The following is a 15,300-nucleotide window of genomic DNA, read 5'->3' as shown; positions in this document are numbered from 1 at the left end:
ATTATAGTTCATTAATGCAAGCAAACATTAAATGAACATATAGGACACTGTGCTAGGTCCTGTGGAGGTTAAGGAGACAAGTCACATACAAAGGTTTGTATGCTAGGCTAATGACAGCTCTGTAGAATTCAGCATAATGCCCAAGCATGTTGGGGTAATAGGAATAATTATTTCTCATGGAGTAGTTGAGGCAGCATTTATGTTTCCCTTTCATTAATTGTGCTGTTCTCTAGGGTGATGCAAGGACCCATAGTAATCCCACTGATCTTTCTTTTCCAGCTTCCCTTTGCTCTCATACCTATCCTCACATTTACGAGCTTGCGGCCAGTAATGAGTGACTTTGCCAATGGACTGTGAGTGTACTCCCCTATGTTCCCAAAGGGGATGCTGATATGGGGAAAGGGTATCTTCATGCAGTAGGCCAGTCAGACGTGAGACACAGAGGGAAGCGATATGCTTTGAGAGGTGATTGCTAGCTGCTTCCTCTTTGGCTTAGAGAATGGAAACTGTGAGTATAGTAAAGGAAGAGAAAGCACGTCTTTCATTTGGAGGGGAGAGAAAGTTCAGCTTTTATGGCATAACTCTTCAGCTTCAGCCACTGAAGTTTGAGGCACCTTAATTCTTTGTTAAATGATCTTAACAAGAAAGGCATAAGTTAGTACCTTTTATATATATATTTAAAGGATATGAGGTATCTGAAGTGACTTGTTGCATTTCTGGGAACATTAATAAAATGGCTCATTGCATTTCTAGGCCTTGTTGCGTCTCTAGGGACTTAAATATTAGGGATTATTTGTTGGTGTCTTTTCCCACCTCTTTCTCCCTGTCTGTCGGTATCTAACCTTGGATGATTTAACTTAGACTTACTTTTTTTTTCAAATTAAGAATAATTTTTCCATTCATTTTGAACTGCCTCTAATTCCCGTCCTGTTTACCTCACAGAATGCAGTTTCCTTTTCTGTCTGTGGCCAAGTTGGATTATTCCACCAGTGACTGTGCTGATTTCTTTTACAGAGGCTGGCGGATTGCAGGAGGAATCTTGGTCCTTATCATCTGTTCCATCAATATGTACTTTGTAGTGGTTTATGTCCGGGACCTAGGGCATGTGGCATTATATGTGGTGGCTGCTGTGGTCAGCGTGGCTTATCTGGGCTTTGTGTTCTACTTGGTAAGTCCAGCCTGGAAGAGCAGGGGCATAGGTATCAGGGATGGTAGAGGTGGGGTTCACTGACATTCAGAAATGAACAGACCCAGGCCGGGCACAGTGGCTCATGCCTATAATCCCAGTACTTTGGGAGGCTGAGGCGGGAGGATTGCTTGAGTCCAGGAGTTAGAGACCAATCTGGGCAACATAGTAAGACTCCATCTCTACAAAAAAAGAGAAATGAACAGACCCAAAAGAGCACATAACAATCTACCTCCAGGTGATTGAGACAATTTATATGGAATTGTCAAATCAGCTGTTTACAAAATAATATTTCTAACCATAAAAGTCACTTTGGTTACTAAGATTTGTCATTTTTCAATTTCTGTCACTTCTGTAGTTTCCATTCTTAGTAATTCCTAACAAGAGAGTATAGTATGTTTGAGGAACTAAAAGAAGGGTAGCAGTACAGAGAGTGGAGAATGGTACAAAACAGAGGTGGAGAATGGGGCATGCAGTGTGATTTAGAGATTCGTGGTGGGACACATGTGGCGCACAACCTGCTCAGCTCCATCACTTACTAGCTGTCCAAGGAAATAAGTAAATAGTGATAGTCTCCCCTTGACTCTCATTCTAGAGTCATTTTTTAAAAATCATGGTTATAAAACTGTGGCTACATGAAAAAGGTATGTAAAATTTATATTCCAATTATAAAAATTTTTTAAAAGTCTAGAATTATATAAAAATGGCAGTATAGTTGTTGTAGGAAACTAGGATTATAGATATATTCTTCTCTATTTTCCAAATCTTCTTTAACATTGCTTATGTTAATGAAAAACAGCCAAAATAACAACAGATCCATTTCCCTATTCTGTACAGGTTTCTTTGAAAAGACACAGGGGTTAGGGATAAGGAATAGTAGAATTTACACCATTTTTGCTGCAGAGAATGGCTAAAGATGGAGGCTAGAAACCTGCTATTAATCTCTAGAACACTTCCCCACACCAGTGTGCCACACATTAGATACTTTATTGAGAAAATCACTTCAGTAAATGTTGAAAAATTATTTCCTAGATTGATAGATCTCTTCTTTTTTTCTTCCCAATAAACTTTGGGCACACAAAGACTACTGACCCTATAATCTAGGAACTTAACTTCAAGGAAAACCAAGTAACTGAATATGCCCTTGACAGGAATTGTTTTTAAAAATTCACTATAGAAGTTAGGGGGATCCTTGCAGAATGCAAATTGGATATGAAGGTGCCAGTTTGTCTTCAGTCAGCCTAAGGCTAATGAGCTTGTCGAAGACCCATTTTTATTATTGTTTTTGAGACACAGTTTTTCTCTGTTGCCCAAGCTGGAGTATAGTGGCACGATCTTAGCTCACTGCAACCTCTGCCTCCTGGGTTCAAGTGATTCTCCTGTCTTAGCCTCCTGAGTAGTTGGGACTACAGCCATGTGCTACCATGCCTGGCTAATTTTTGTATTTTTAGCAGAGATGGGGTTTTGCCATGTTGGCCAGGCTGGTCTCAAACTCTTGACCTCAGGTGATCCACCTGCCTCAGCCTCCCAAAGTGTTGGGATTACAGGCTTGAGCCACTGCGTCTGGCCTGAGGACCCATTTTTAGAGGAGAGGGCTGATTCTAGAGTGGGTTACTGCTGTTTAGCTTCAAAACAGGAACTTCATAGAGCAGCTTAGGAGACTATACCAATTGTATTAGTCTGTTAGTCATTCTCCTCATCGTGGGGAGGACTGAGGAAAAGTGGACTTCCAAGAACTTACAGTTAGATAAAAGAAACAAACAACAGGCTGGATGAGGTGGCTCACGTTTGTAATTTCAGTGCTTTGGGAGGCCGAGCCAGGAGGATTACTTGAGGTTAGGAGTTGCAGACCAGCTTGAGAAATATAGCAAGACACCCTGTCTCTACAAAAAAAATTAAATTAGCTGGGCATGGCGGTGTGCGTCTGTAATCCTGGCAACTCAGGAGGCTGAGGAGGGAGGATTGCTTGAGCCCAGGAATTAGAGGCTTCAGTGAGCTATGATTGCACCACTGTACTCCAGCCTGAACAATAGAGGGAGACCTTGTCTCTAAAATATAAAATAATAATAAAGATTAAAAAAAAAAAGGAAAACCACAGACACAAAGCAGTAAGAACAGAGAAATTCAATATTAAAAATAGTATGGACAAACTTGGTTGAGGAAGGCAGATGATTTTTTGAAGGGGGAGTGGGGAATAACTTGTGCAACCCTTGGTGGTAGAAGATGGGCACAGCTGGATGTTCAAGGAAGGGAGCAGGTTTGCATTTGAGAAGTGCTGTGTGAGCAGTCATGGCTCTTCAAAGAGCCTGGTGAGTGATGACCGTGTTTTGTCTTTCAGGGTTGGCAATGTCTGATTGCACTGGGCATGTCCTTCCTAGACTGTGGGCATACGGTAAGCATCTCTAAAGGCCTGCTGACAGAAGAAGCCACCCGTGGCTACACTAAATAACACTGGATTAGTCTGTCTTCTGCAGGTAGCCATCAGAGCCAGTGTGTTTCTATGGTTTACTGTGTGAACATAGCCAAAAGTATGTGCTGTTGCACAGACTGCATTTATGACTCAACCATTGGTTGGAAAAGAAACCGTTTGTTTCATGTGTGTTTGAAAGATGGAATTATTTTTTTCTTCCTGACCTCCTAACCTTGGAACTGGATTAGGGTGGGATCTTTGAAAAGCTGACATTTGCTGCTATCATTCCAACACTAAATTCTTAAGTAGTTGCCCAAGGGCCAGCTCAGTTTATCCTTCGGAGAGACAAGGATATGCATGATTCTTAACCAGGCTATATGTTAAAAAAAAAAAATTGGAAAATGCAATACATTTTTTATTATACAAACTACAGAATGAGTATGCAAGTTTTATTTATCAAAATGTAATGGATTTTTAAAGGCTGAGAAATTTTCCTTATATATACCTTTTCAATTATTTTAATTATACCAAATTCTCAACTAGAATAGCTTCATCCATATGAAATATAAAATTAAGAGACACCTAGCTCTATCAGGCTTAGGATTCTTTGAACTTATTTCCACTTTAATTTCTCAGTGGAAGTTAAGAGGGGTGAGAAAACAAAGAAGGGGAAAAACTGACAACTAGCAAAACCAGCACCACATCGCTAGGTGGTGCTTACTAATTACCTTCTCAGGATTTTCCTCAGATTGAAAAGCTTATGAGGATTTCTTGGGAGTCTTAATAACCTGCTTGTTGGTACAGAGCTTTCCTGATGATATTTACTCTTGAGCACATATGGTTGTAAAACCTTAACTTTCCTTCTTCAGGAGGGTGGTGATAGAAAAAGATGGTAGTATTTATGAACTGATGTTCTCATGAAATGTTGAGGGTGGGGAGAAAAGACTTTAAGGGAGAAGGAGAGCCATCTCTTTTGTTCCTAAAAGCCACCTCTTACCAGAATCGTCATGTTTTTCTGATGCACCGCTCTGCTTCATGCCCGAGATGACTTGTGAGGCAATCTCAGCAGCTGTGAACTTAACCATTGCAAAGCACACTGTCTTTCTCAGCATTCTCCGCAAGTCAGTAGGTGTCAGTATGGTTGCAAAGTTCACTGTCTCAGCAAGGTTGAACTGGGCTACCTCTCTACAGCTGTTTCCTCAGAGGGAAAAATCTTGAGACCAGATGGTGGAGCTCTGGAGTCAGAGGAAATGGGTGTCTTCAGCACGAAGCTGCTGCTTTTACTTCAGCCACTTCTGACATTTTTACATACCGAGCCTGAGATTGTGTAATTATCTTAAATCAAATCACTTTGATGGAGATAAATAATCAAAACTGTTTTATAGCCGTTGATTTGGTGAGAACAGTAATGGAAAATGGTGTTGAAGGACTTCTCATTTTTGGAGCTTTCCTTCCAGAGTCCTGGTTGATTGGTGTTCTCTGTTCATCTGAGCCCCCAAAAGCATTATTACTGATACTTGCACACAGTCAAAAGCGCAGACTGGATGGATGGTCTTTTATAAGGCATTTAACGGTACACTACTGTGTTTCACTGACCATACATTTTTCTTAGCCCCTCAAGTAATATAGCACAGAGTCATGAATGACAATTCCCCTAATCATTCCTCTTCATATCTGCCTCTTCCCCTTACCATCGTAATTCTCCAAACTGGTCATAAAGGCACTCTGTGAAGATATTGGGGACTGACATCTTAAGCTGTCACCTGGCTGCAGTAGGAAAGGCCAAACTGACAAAAAAAAAAAAAATTCTTTATAAAGATGATATGGTAACATGTGTCTTTGCCCTGGGTCTAGGTGGGTCCAGTCAGTCTCAGATTTACAAACATTTAGGAGCCTAGGTAAAAGCTGCTAGTATTCTTTTAAAAGTTATGTTTATGACTTGCAAAGATGGAAAACTCCTTCCAATTAAATGGCATTTTATAATATTATGTGTGTACTTCACAGTGTTAAAAATACCCTTATACCTTATTGCATTTGATCCTCACAGAGAGAAAGTGCATTTTAACCAGTACTCTGGGTGCAATAAATAATACGTAGAAATTTAAGTCCTCCAATTCCAGCATATCCAGTGAGTTTTGGCAGTGTGTTTATGTGGAATGTTTAAGGATATACAATTGTACTTTATATAAATTGGTTCTTGTTCTCCTTAAATGTGATATGAAATAATTGTGCTGCTACATTATACTGGAAATTAACAGGGGAAAAGGGAAGAGCTCTTGGCTCCCTTGAGGTTCTGCTAGTGGTGTTAGGAGTGGTTACAACTGAGCTTTTAGTAACCATTTAACCATATGTAAACTTGGTTTCTAATTAAAAAAAAATTTCTTTTTCCAATTTGGTTTCCTGGGTATTTTTTTAACCTTGAAATAATTTATTAATAGGGTTACAACAACTTTGATACAAAAATACTGAAACAGCAACTACCACCTGGAATGGCATACTGAATCCACACTGTTAGGATTTTCTCCTTAGAAAGGATAGAGAAAGAAATGGATTTAATCTTCAGAAGGCTTGGATTAATTGCAGATACCAGGACATTAATTTCCATTTACCCACTTAGTCAAATAGTTTTACCATAGCTAAAGGTCACATCATTACCATGTTTAAACTTGGGAAAAAAAATGTTATTCTGCTTTTCTCTAAGCTGAATATTTTCTACCTGTAGTTTATTTCACTGTTTCACTTTTACATTCTATATGTGCTGCCAATGAAAAATTAGTATTTGAAGAGAAACCAAACTCATTTAGCTTAAAGACCAAGGAGCATTTTGGCAGACCTGATATAAATGGAAATATTGACACCGTTTATTAAAAACAAAGGCAGAGCTCAGGCACAGTGAACTTTACTAGACACATGACAGGAAAACTTGAGTCAGCACTTGATTTGTCCCAGGAGTGTCACCAGAACTTCATTTTCCCTTTCTCTGTTGGAAGCCTTCCCTGTAAGTAACACAGTGGAATTCATCTAGGAAGAATTTTGTTCTCCATGTTGTCCTTCCTCATTTAGTGCTCTCTCTCTACTTTGGATTTAATTTCAGAACTAAAATAGGATTCAAAACAATGTGAGGATCCTGTTTTGAAACATTTCCTTTAGCTCTGCCCTCTGGAATACCTTCTGCTCCTTCATTGGTAGGACCAATGAATCTAAATCTGTCAGCTTCTCTCAGCCCCTTAGCTTATGAATGTAAAAATGGCTAACTCAGTACTGTATTCTAAGGCCTAGCCTGAACACTTGTATTATCTCATTCAATTCTTGTAACAACAAGAGGACCAGCCTCTATGTAGATGAGTCAACTGGAAGGCCAAAAGTAACTTGCCCACATTTACGTTACTAATGAAATGTGCAGTTGGCATTTGAACTCGCATAGCTTAACTCCAGAACCCACGTTTTCATTCCCAGACTATCCTGTGTAATATATAGTATACCCTTCATGTAGGGTTGTCACCAAGCTTTGTTGTTTAGCAGCACAAGGAACATAACACACTGAAACATTTGTTTCATACTCTGATTAGTGCTAGAATATGCATTAGGCAGAAGTTGCCAACTGGTAGATTTTGGTCCCTGTGCAGAATTTTTAAAAGTAAGGTTGAATGCTTTTGGCAAGTGTAGAGAATGGACAGGGCCCTCTGTGGTCCTATCCCAGCAATAGCCAAGAGTTACTAGTTAATAAGTTCACTCATTTGCATTAGCTCTCTGCCCCTGGAAGTATTTTAGCCTATTTCCAGGCCATTTAGTCTCATTTCTCAATGTCTCAGAACAATATAACAAACATCTCCAATGAAGGTGGTCTATCAACTAAGTCATCTAAGTGACACTCTGTGGGCATCACAGGACTAATACTGCAACCCTTGCTTACTACGTATTGAAGAAGTCTACCACCGTTGCTCACTTGGGAAAGGCTTCAATGAATTGTCAGTATATTTAATTGCTGTTATTTACTTAAGCCTAAATTAAGCAAGCTGATGTCTGAGGAGCTGTTTCCATGTCCTAAAGCCAGTGTAATACAGTGTTTTCCTAGCCCACTAGTTGGAAATAGTTTTATCCTGGGCATCATTTGGTCTAATCTGTCTTCACACAGTCATCACAGCAAGCCTGTGAGGTTATACACGGCAGTTTGTCATGTGTTAAATATATGTGTTGAAGACTCACATCAGATAGTATATTGGCGTACTTGGCATTTTCTTTTTTTTTTTTTTTTTTCTGAGATGGAGTCTAGCTTTGTCACCCAGGCTGGAGTGCAGTGGTGTGATCTCGGCTCACTGCCACCTCTGCCTCCCAGGTTCAAGCAATTCTCCTGCCTCAGCCTCCCGAGTAGCTGGGATTACAGGTGCCCACCACCATGCCTGGCTAATTTTTTTTTTTTTAAGACGGAGTCTCACTCCGTTGCCCAGGCTGGAGTGCAGTGGCACGATCTCAGCTCACTGCAACCTTCCCTTCCCAGGTTCAAGCGATTCTCCTGCCTCTGCCTCCCAAGAAACTGAGACTACAGGCACACACCACTAAGCCTAGCTAATTTTTGTATTTTTAGAGATGGGGATTCACCATGTTGGCCAGGCTGGTCTCGAACTCCTGACCTCGTGATCCACCCACCTCAGCCTCCCTAAGTGCTGGGATTACAAGCATGAGCCACTGCACCTGGCTAATTTTTGTATTTTCAGTAGAGCCAGGGTTTTACCATGTTGGTCAGGCTGCTTTCGAACTCCTGACCTCAAGTGGATCTGCCTGCCTCGGCCTCCCAAAGTTCTGGGATTACAGGTGTGAGCCACTGTGCCTGGCTGTACTTGGCATTTTCAAATGTAGCATTTATTCACATTTTACAAATGAGTAGAATAAGGCTCCAAAAGTATATGTGACATGCTGAAGGCCATAGGAAGTGGCAGAGTTAAGGGCTTGAACCCAACTCCAGTGCCTTTCTATTATAATAAAATAGGGATAGTTGCTACCAATAAATTTATAGTCTGCATTCTGCATTAACTTAGAGGCTGTTGGTGCCAAAGGATAACAATAAAAGCTCTGCGTAATAATAGTAGGGCTAAAATGAGACTCAAAGTTGTCTCAAGGTGTATTCGAGGAGAGAAAAAGAAAGAACTTCATAGCCAGCCTAGGAAACATGGCAAAACCCCGTCTACAAAAAAATGAGCTGAGTGTGGTGGCACACGCCTATAGTCCCAGCTACTTGGGAGGCTGAGATGGGAGGATGGCTGAAGCCCAGGAGGTAGAGGTGGCAGTGAGCCAAGATCGTGTCATTGGCACTCCAGCATGGGTGACATAGTGAGGCCTTGTCTCTACAAAAAAAAATAACAACTTCACAGGTCCCAACACAAACCATCTAGACTCAGTTCTTTAGGAGTGGAGTCTGCAATTGTGGGTTTTTTTTTTTTTTGAGACGGAGTCTCTCTGTGTCGCCCAGGCTGGAGTGCAGTGGCATGGTCTCAGCTCACTGCAACCTCTGCCTCCCGGGTTCAAGTGATTCTCCTGCCTCAGCCTCATGAGTAGCTGGGATTACAGGCATGCGCCACCATGTCCTGCTAGTTTTTGTATTTTTAGTCGAGGGGTTTCGCCATGTTGGTCAGGCTGGTCTTGAACTTCTGACCTGAGGTGATCCATGCGCCTCGGCCTCCCACAGTGCTGGGATTACAGGCATGAGACACCGTGCCCAGCAGGAATTGTGTTTTTTGTTTGTTTGCTGTTTTGTTTTTTGAGACGGAGTCTGGCTCTGTCGCCAGGCTGGAGTGCAGTGGTGCGATCTCGGCTCACTGCAATCTCTGCCTCCTGGGTTCAAGTGATTCTCCTGCCTCAGCCTCCCAAGTAGCTGGGATTACAGGCGTGCGCCACCACACCCAGCTAATGTTTTTGTATTTTTAGTAGAGACAGAGTTTCATCATATTGGCCAGGATGGTCTCGATCTCCTGACTTCATGATCTGCCCGCCTTGGCCTTCCAAAGTGCTGGGATTACAGGCGTGAGCCACCGCACCCAGCTGGGAATTGTGTTTTAAAAGCAGCTTCGGTGATTCTGATTCAGCCTGACAAACATTTGGGACCCATAGGTCATCTTTCTCCCTCTTAGTATATGCCATTTCATGTTTTTGTTTTTTAAATGAAAGGCTTTTCTCTGCTCCAGTGCCAAAGGATAATAGGGCTCAGGATTGAAACCGTTGGAAATTTGATTTCTAATTCCCACAGTAGTAAAATACAAAAGCATTCTGCTTGTTTGTTCTTACCCTGATTTGAAGCGCCCATCCTGAGGCAGAGTGTGTCACAAGAACAGTCAGAGTGCTAATTTTGCTGAGGACATTTGGTACCATCTCAGTCCTTAACTATTTCAGCTCCTACCTGTTATTTTGCATATCAGAAACCATTCATGTATGTATCTGTAAGCCATTTCTTTTCTGAAATAAAAATCAATATAGCAGTACAGAAAAAAAGGCCTAAATTGATGTGCTAATTATAGGTACTTAAATGCTGATTTTAATAAATACGTGAAAATCAGTCTAACCCTCTCCCATCTTTTTTTCCTTAGTGCCATCTGGGATTGACAGCTCAGCCTGAACTCTATCTTCTGAACACCATGGATGCTGACTCACTTGTGTCTAGATGACTGACAGCCCGAGAGACTCTATGAGAACATGTTTTTCTAAGCACTTTTTGTGCCAGGTGTCCTGTTAACATCTCTGTTAGTTCAGAGGTGAGTTTTGTTCAGACGTTTTGAACAAAAGGCAAAGATTTCCTCATGGGAAGGGTGTTCAAAACTGACAGCTATAAATGTAGGTCAGAGACCCACCCACCTCACAACAGTCATACACTCCCAGAGTTAAACGATTGGCCTCTGATGGCCACACACCCCTATGGGCTTGTGTCTTGGACTCTGGGATTTAAAAGATATATATGTATATATATTTATGTAAACCTGAGCATCTCAGTTTGGGTACAGTTTTAAGGTTATATGAAACTGATAGGACTTTTGTATTTTTTTTAAATATTGTTTCGATATATCAGATATTTGTTTTGTCTGGATCACAAATGAGAAAGAAAAGAGAATAATGCTCTTTTTCACAATGAACCGGTCAAATTTTCTATCTTGTAAAGTAATACTTTACTATGTCAGTGAAATTTCAGTTTGATTTTAATCAACCAGATTATATCCTTTGTATCTACTGATATTAACACATCATTTCTTAAAAAAAATTTCTTCTATTTGGCAATCATAATTAACTCTGGTTATCAGCCTATTTTGTAATTATTGTCTTTGTCGTCACTTTTCTTGAATTGTTTTCTAGTCATTAAACAGATAGGAAGGCATTTGCCAAAGAGCTTTAATACCCAGTAACAAGATCCAGAAACCACACTTTGACCAGTGATCAGTTTTCCTTGCTGCATTGTAACTCAGCTCATTCTGGCATTCAAGTTTTAGGCAGAAAAAGAGGAAACTTCTAACATTTAACTTGTAAGTCCTGACATAAGATAGTGAAGATATTTATCTTCTTTCTAATATTTGTATAGTCTACCAATGTATTTTCTTCCCACTATTCCCATTAACATACCAAACACCGTTTCTAGGTCCAAAGTCTATTTCTAGGAGTGGCCAATATTTGTATTGTTGAATCTCCTAGGGAATGCTAAATGTTTCACTTTAAAATACCTATTTATACCAAGTAGCATGAGATTAGTACTGGAGTGAGATTTGGAAGATTGGTCCACATATCACAAACTGCTTGCCTACATGTATAGATTTTTTTTTTTTCACTCACCTTCCTAACCAGGAATTTGTTTCCTTAAATTTTTTGTTGTTGTTGTTGTTGTTGTTTGTTGTTATTTTTTTGAGAAGAGTCTTGCCCTGTCGCCGAGGCGGGAGTGCATTGACGTGATCTCAGTTCACTGTAACCTCTACCTCCCGGGTTTAATCGATTCTCCTCCTTCAGCCTCCTGAATAGGTGGGATTACAGGCACCACATTTTTAGTAGAGACGGGGTTTCACCATGTTGGCCAGGCTGGTCTCAAACTCTTGACCTCAAGTGATCTGCCTGCCTCAGCCTCCCAAAGTGCTGGGATTACAGGTGTGAGCCACTGCACCCAGCCTTTTTTTGTTGTTAAGACAGGGTCTTGCTCTGTCACCCAGGCTGGAGTGCAGTGGCGTGATCTCAGCTTGCTGCAACTTCTGCCTCCTGGGCTTAAGCCATCCTCCCACTTCAGCATCCCAAATAGCTGGGACTGCAGGCACACACCACCACACCAAGCTAATTTTTGTATTTTTTGTAGAGACGGGATTTCACCACGTTGCCCAGGCTGGTCTTGAACTCGTGAGCTCAAGTAATCTGCTGGCCTTGGCCTCCCAAAGTGCTGAGATTATAGGCGTGAGCCACTGCATCCAGCCCACTCCTCATTTCTTTCTAGCCCCAAAGGTGTTGAGTCAGCAAATCCTGCAGCCTTTGTGTGACTTTGAGCATTACTTTCCCCTTTCAGCATTAAATATATGACCTCTCTGCCTTATTTGAGAACTTATTACCTTTCAATAAAACTTTTTTAAAAATCCAGACATTGCCTATCTTCATTTATAATTGTTTGGCCCTTAAAGAGGCAGGGATTTTTCTAAAATGACACTTTAAAATTTCCTCATTTCCACTTCAGGGCCTCTTGAAACTTCGGATAATGAGAGCAGCCAACCCTGCAACTCAGGTTATAGAGTCCTTCTGATCTTAAAACTGAGACTGAATTAACATCAGTTCTACGCTTTTACTTGAACAAGAGGCTCTTAAGTTTTAGTGTTTTGGTTTCTTTATACAGGACAACAACTCTAGATGAACCAGTGTGTTGCATTTTCCCCGCCTCCCTGGGTGGTTTTATTTCTCAGTTGTTTCATTACCAGAGAATGTTGGGGAAAGGAAAGTAAAAAATAAAAACATCCTGTTGTGAAACTCATAGAAAGGTGAGGTGGTTGGTTAAGTACTTATGGAATTTCTATAGCTCTTTTCCAGTCCTTAACTATATGTTACTAGGAACAGAGAATACAGGTTTACAAGTGTACCCTTCAGGTCACAGAAGTCCTGTAATCAGAAAATGTCATAATAAAGCAAACTGAATCATGTCAAAGCCAGTAGAGGAGGTTGATAACTAAGAGTGAGTCTTGGGTAAGCTTTTTTCTAAGTTCAGAATATTTAATCACTCCAATTTGTGGTATATAAATCTGGATTACTATAAGTGTACTTATGCATATATTAATATATTCAATCTTAAGAATAACCTGAGTGCGTTCACTTAATTCCTGGGGTTCAACACTATGGAGTCAATCTGTAAAAGGATGCTCTGACAACGTATACACAGAATGTCAGAAAAAGTGCAATTAACTAATTGTTACTGAGCAGTCACTGCTACATAACTGTGTGCCAGCCTAATATAAAAGGCAGGTAGAATGTATCCAGGTATATGAAGTAGTTTCATCAGTAACAGAGGCAGGGGTTTTAGTAGCTAATATAAACAGCCTTCTCAATTTCAGACATTACAACATGACGCCACTAAAACTTCGCCCAGGAAGTCTTTTGCAAATTCAAGTACTGTTATGTTATCTGTCTATAGGGTCTTCATACAATGACCCTCCCACTTTACCCAAGCTGAAGTGGGTAAATTCACATCCTGCATACTTCCTAACTTTTCTCCAAATGTGATTTTACATTTTTATTTTTTTAATTATTATACTTTAAGTTCTAGGGTACATGTGTACAACGTGCAGGTTTGTTACATATGTATACATGTGCCATGTTGGTGTGCTGCACCCATTAACTCGTCATTTACATTAGGTATATCTCCTAATGCTATCCCTCCCCCCTCCCCCTACCCCAAAACAGGCCCCAGTGTGTGATGTCCCCCTTCCTGTGTCCAAATGTTCTCATTGTTCAATTCCTACCTATGAGTGGGAACATGTGACGTTTGGTTTTTTGTCCTTGTGATAGTTTGCTGAGAATGATGGTTTCCAGCTTCATCCATGTCCCTACAAAGGACATGAACTTATCATTTTTTATGGCTGCATAGTATTCCATGGTGTATATGTGCCACATTTTCTTAATCCAGTCTATCATTGTTGGACATTTGGGTTGGTTCCAGGTCTTTGCTATTGTGAATAGTGCCGCAGTAAACATACATGTGCATGTGTCTTTATAGCAGCATGATTTATAATCCTCTGGGTATATACCCAGTAATGAGATGGCTGGGTCAAATGGTATTTCTAGTTCTAGATCCCTGAGGAATCACCACACTGTCTTCCACAATGGTTGAACCAGTTTACAGTCCCACCAACAGTGTAAAAGTGTTCCTATTTCTCCGCATCCTCTCCAGCACCTGTTGTTTCCTGACTTTCTAATGATTGCCATTCTAACTGGTGTGAGATGGTATCTCATTGTGGTTTTGATTTGCATTTCTCTGATGGCCAGTGATGATGAGCATTTTTTCATGTGTCTGTTGGCTGCATAAATGTCTTCCTTTGAAAAGTGTCTGATCATATCCTTTGCCCACTTGTTGATGGGGTTGTTTTTTTCTTGTGAAATTGTTTGAGTTCTTTGTAGATTCTGGATATTAGCCCTTTGTCAGATGAGTAGATTGCAAAAATTTTCTCCCATTCTGTAGGTTGCCTGTTCACTCTGATGGTAGTTTCTTTTGCTGTGCAGAAGCTCTTTAGTTTAATTAGATCCCATTTGTCAATTTTGGCTTTTGTTGCCATTGCTTTAGGTGGTTTAGACATGAAGTCCTTGCCCATGCCTATGTCCTGACTGGTATTGCCTAGGTTTTCTTCTAGGGTTTTTATGGTTTTAGGTCTAACATGTAAGTCTTTAATCCATCTTGAATTAATTTTTGTATAAGGTGTAAGGAAGGGATCCAGTTTCAGCTTTCTACATATGGCTAGCCAGTTTTCCCAGCACCATTTGTTAAATAGGGAATCCTTTCCCCATTTCTTGTTTTTGCCAGGTTTGTCAAAGATCAGATGGTTGTAGATGTGTGGTATTATTTCTGAGGGCTCTGTTCGGTTCCATTGGTCTATATCTCTGTTTTGGTACCAGTACCATGCTGTTTTGGTTACTGTAGCCTTGTAGCGTAGTTTGAAGTCAGGTAGCGTGATGCCTCCAGCTTTGTTCTTTTGGCTTAGGATTGACTTGGCAATGCGGGCTCTTTTTTGGTTCCATATGAACTTTAAAGTAGTTTTTTTCAATTCTGTGAAGAAAGTCATTGGTAGCTTGATGGGGATGGCATTGGATCTATAAATTACCTTGGGCAGTATGGCCATTTTCACGATATTGATTCTTCCTATCCATGAGCATGGAATGTTCTTCCATTTGTTTGTATCCTCTTTTATTTCGTTGAGCAGTGGTTTGTAGTTCTCCTTGAAGAGGTCCTTCACATCCCTTGTAAGTTGGATTCCTAGGTATTTTATTCTCTTTGAAGCAATTGTGAATGGGAGTTCACTCATGATTTGGCTCTCTGTTTGTCTGTTATTGGTGTATAAGAATGCTTGTGATTTTTGCACATTGATTTTTGTATCCTGAGACTTTGCTGAAGTTGCTTATCAGCTTAAGGAGATTTGGGCTGAGACAATGGGGTTTTCTAGATATACAATCATGTTATCTGCAAACAGGGACAATTTGACTTCCTCTTTTCCTAATT

The 15,300-nt window shown here is 40.5% G+C and overlaps 1 protein-coding gene across 10 annotated transcripts in view; it reads left to right on the top strand.

Annotated features, from left to right (window-relative positions):
- The window catches only part of SLC11A2 (solute carrier family 11 member 2), a 57,917-nt gene that overhangs the window by 36,856 nt on the left and 5,761 nt on the right, over positions 1–15,300 (top strand). For 4 of the 10 annotated variants that reach the window (XM_063711758.1, XM_024257089.3, XM_024257090.2 and 1 more), the window contains exons 14-17: positions 280–353; positions 1,015–1,168; positions 3,525–3,578; positions 10,175–12,185. In XM_063711758.1, coding sequence (XP_063567828.1) covers positions 280–353; positions 1,015–1,168; positions 3,525–3,578; positions 10,175–10,252 — 360 coding nt within the window. In that variant the 3' untranslated portion in view covers positions 10,253–12,185. Of the gene's footprint in view, positions 1–279; positions 354–1,014; positions 1,169–3,524; positions 5,988–10,174; positions 12,186–15,300 lie in introns of those variants that run through there. The other 6 variants (XR_010135643.1, XR_010135645.1, XR_010135646.1 and 3 more) reach the window with 4 other exon arrangements.

The sequence above is a fragment of the Pongo abelii genome, chromosome 10 (assembly GCF_028885655.2).
Source record: "Pongo abelii isolate AG06213 chromosome 10, NHGRI_mPonAbe1-v2.0_pri, whole genome shotgun sequence".
NCBI classification, from domain to species: domain Eukaryota; kingdom Metazoa; phylum Chordata; class Mammalia; order Primates; family Hominidae; genus Pongo; species Pongo abelii.
Note: the sequence above shows the minus strand (reverse complement) of the source record. Positions and strands in the feature narration are given on the sequence as shown.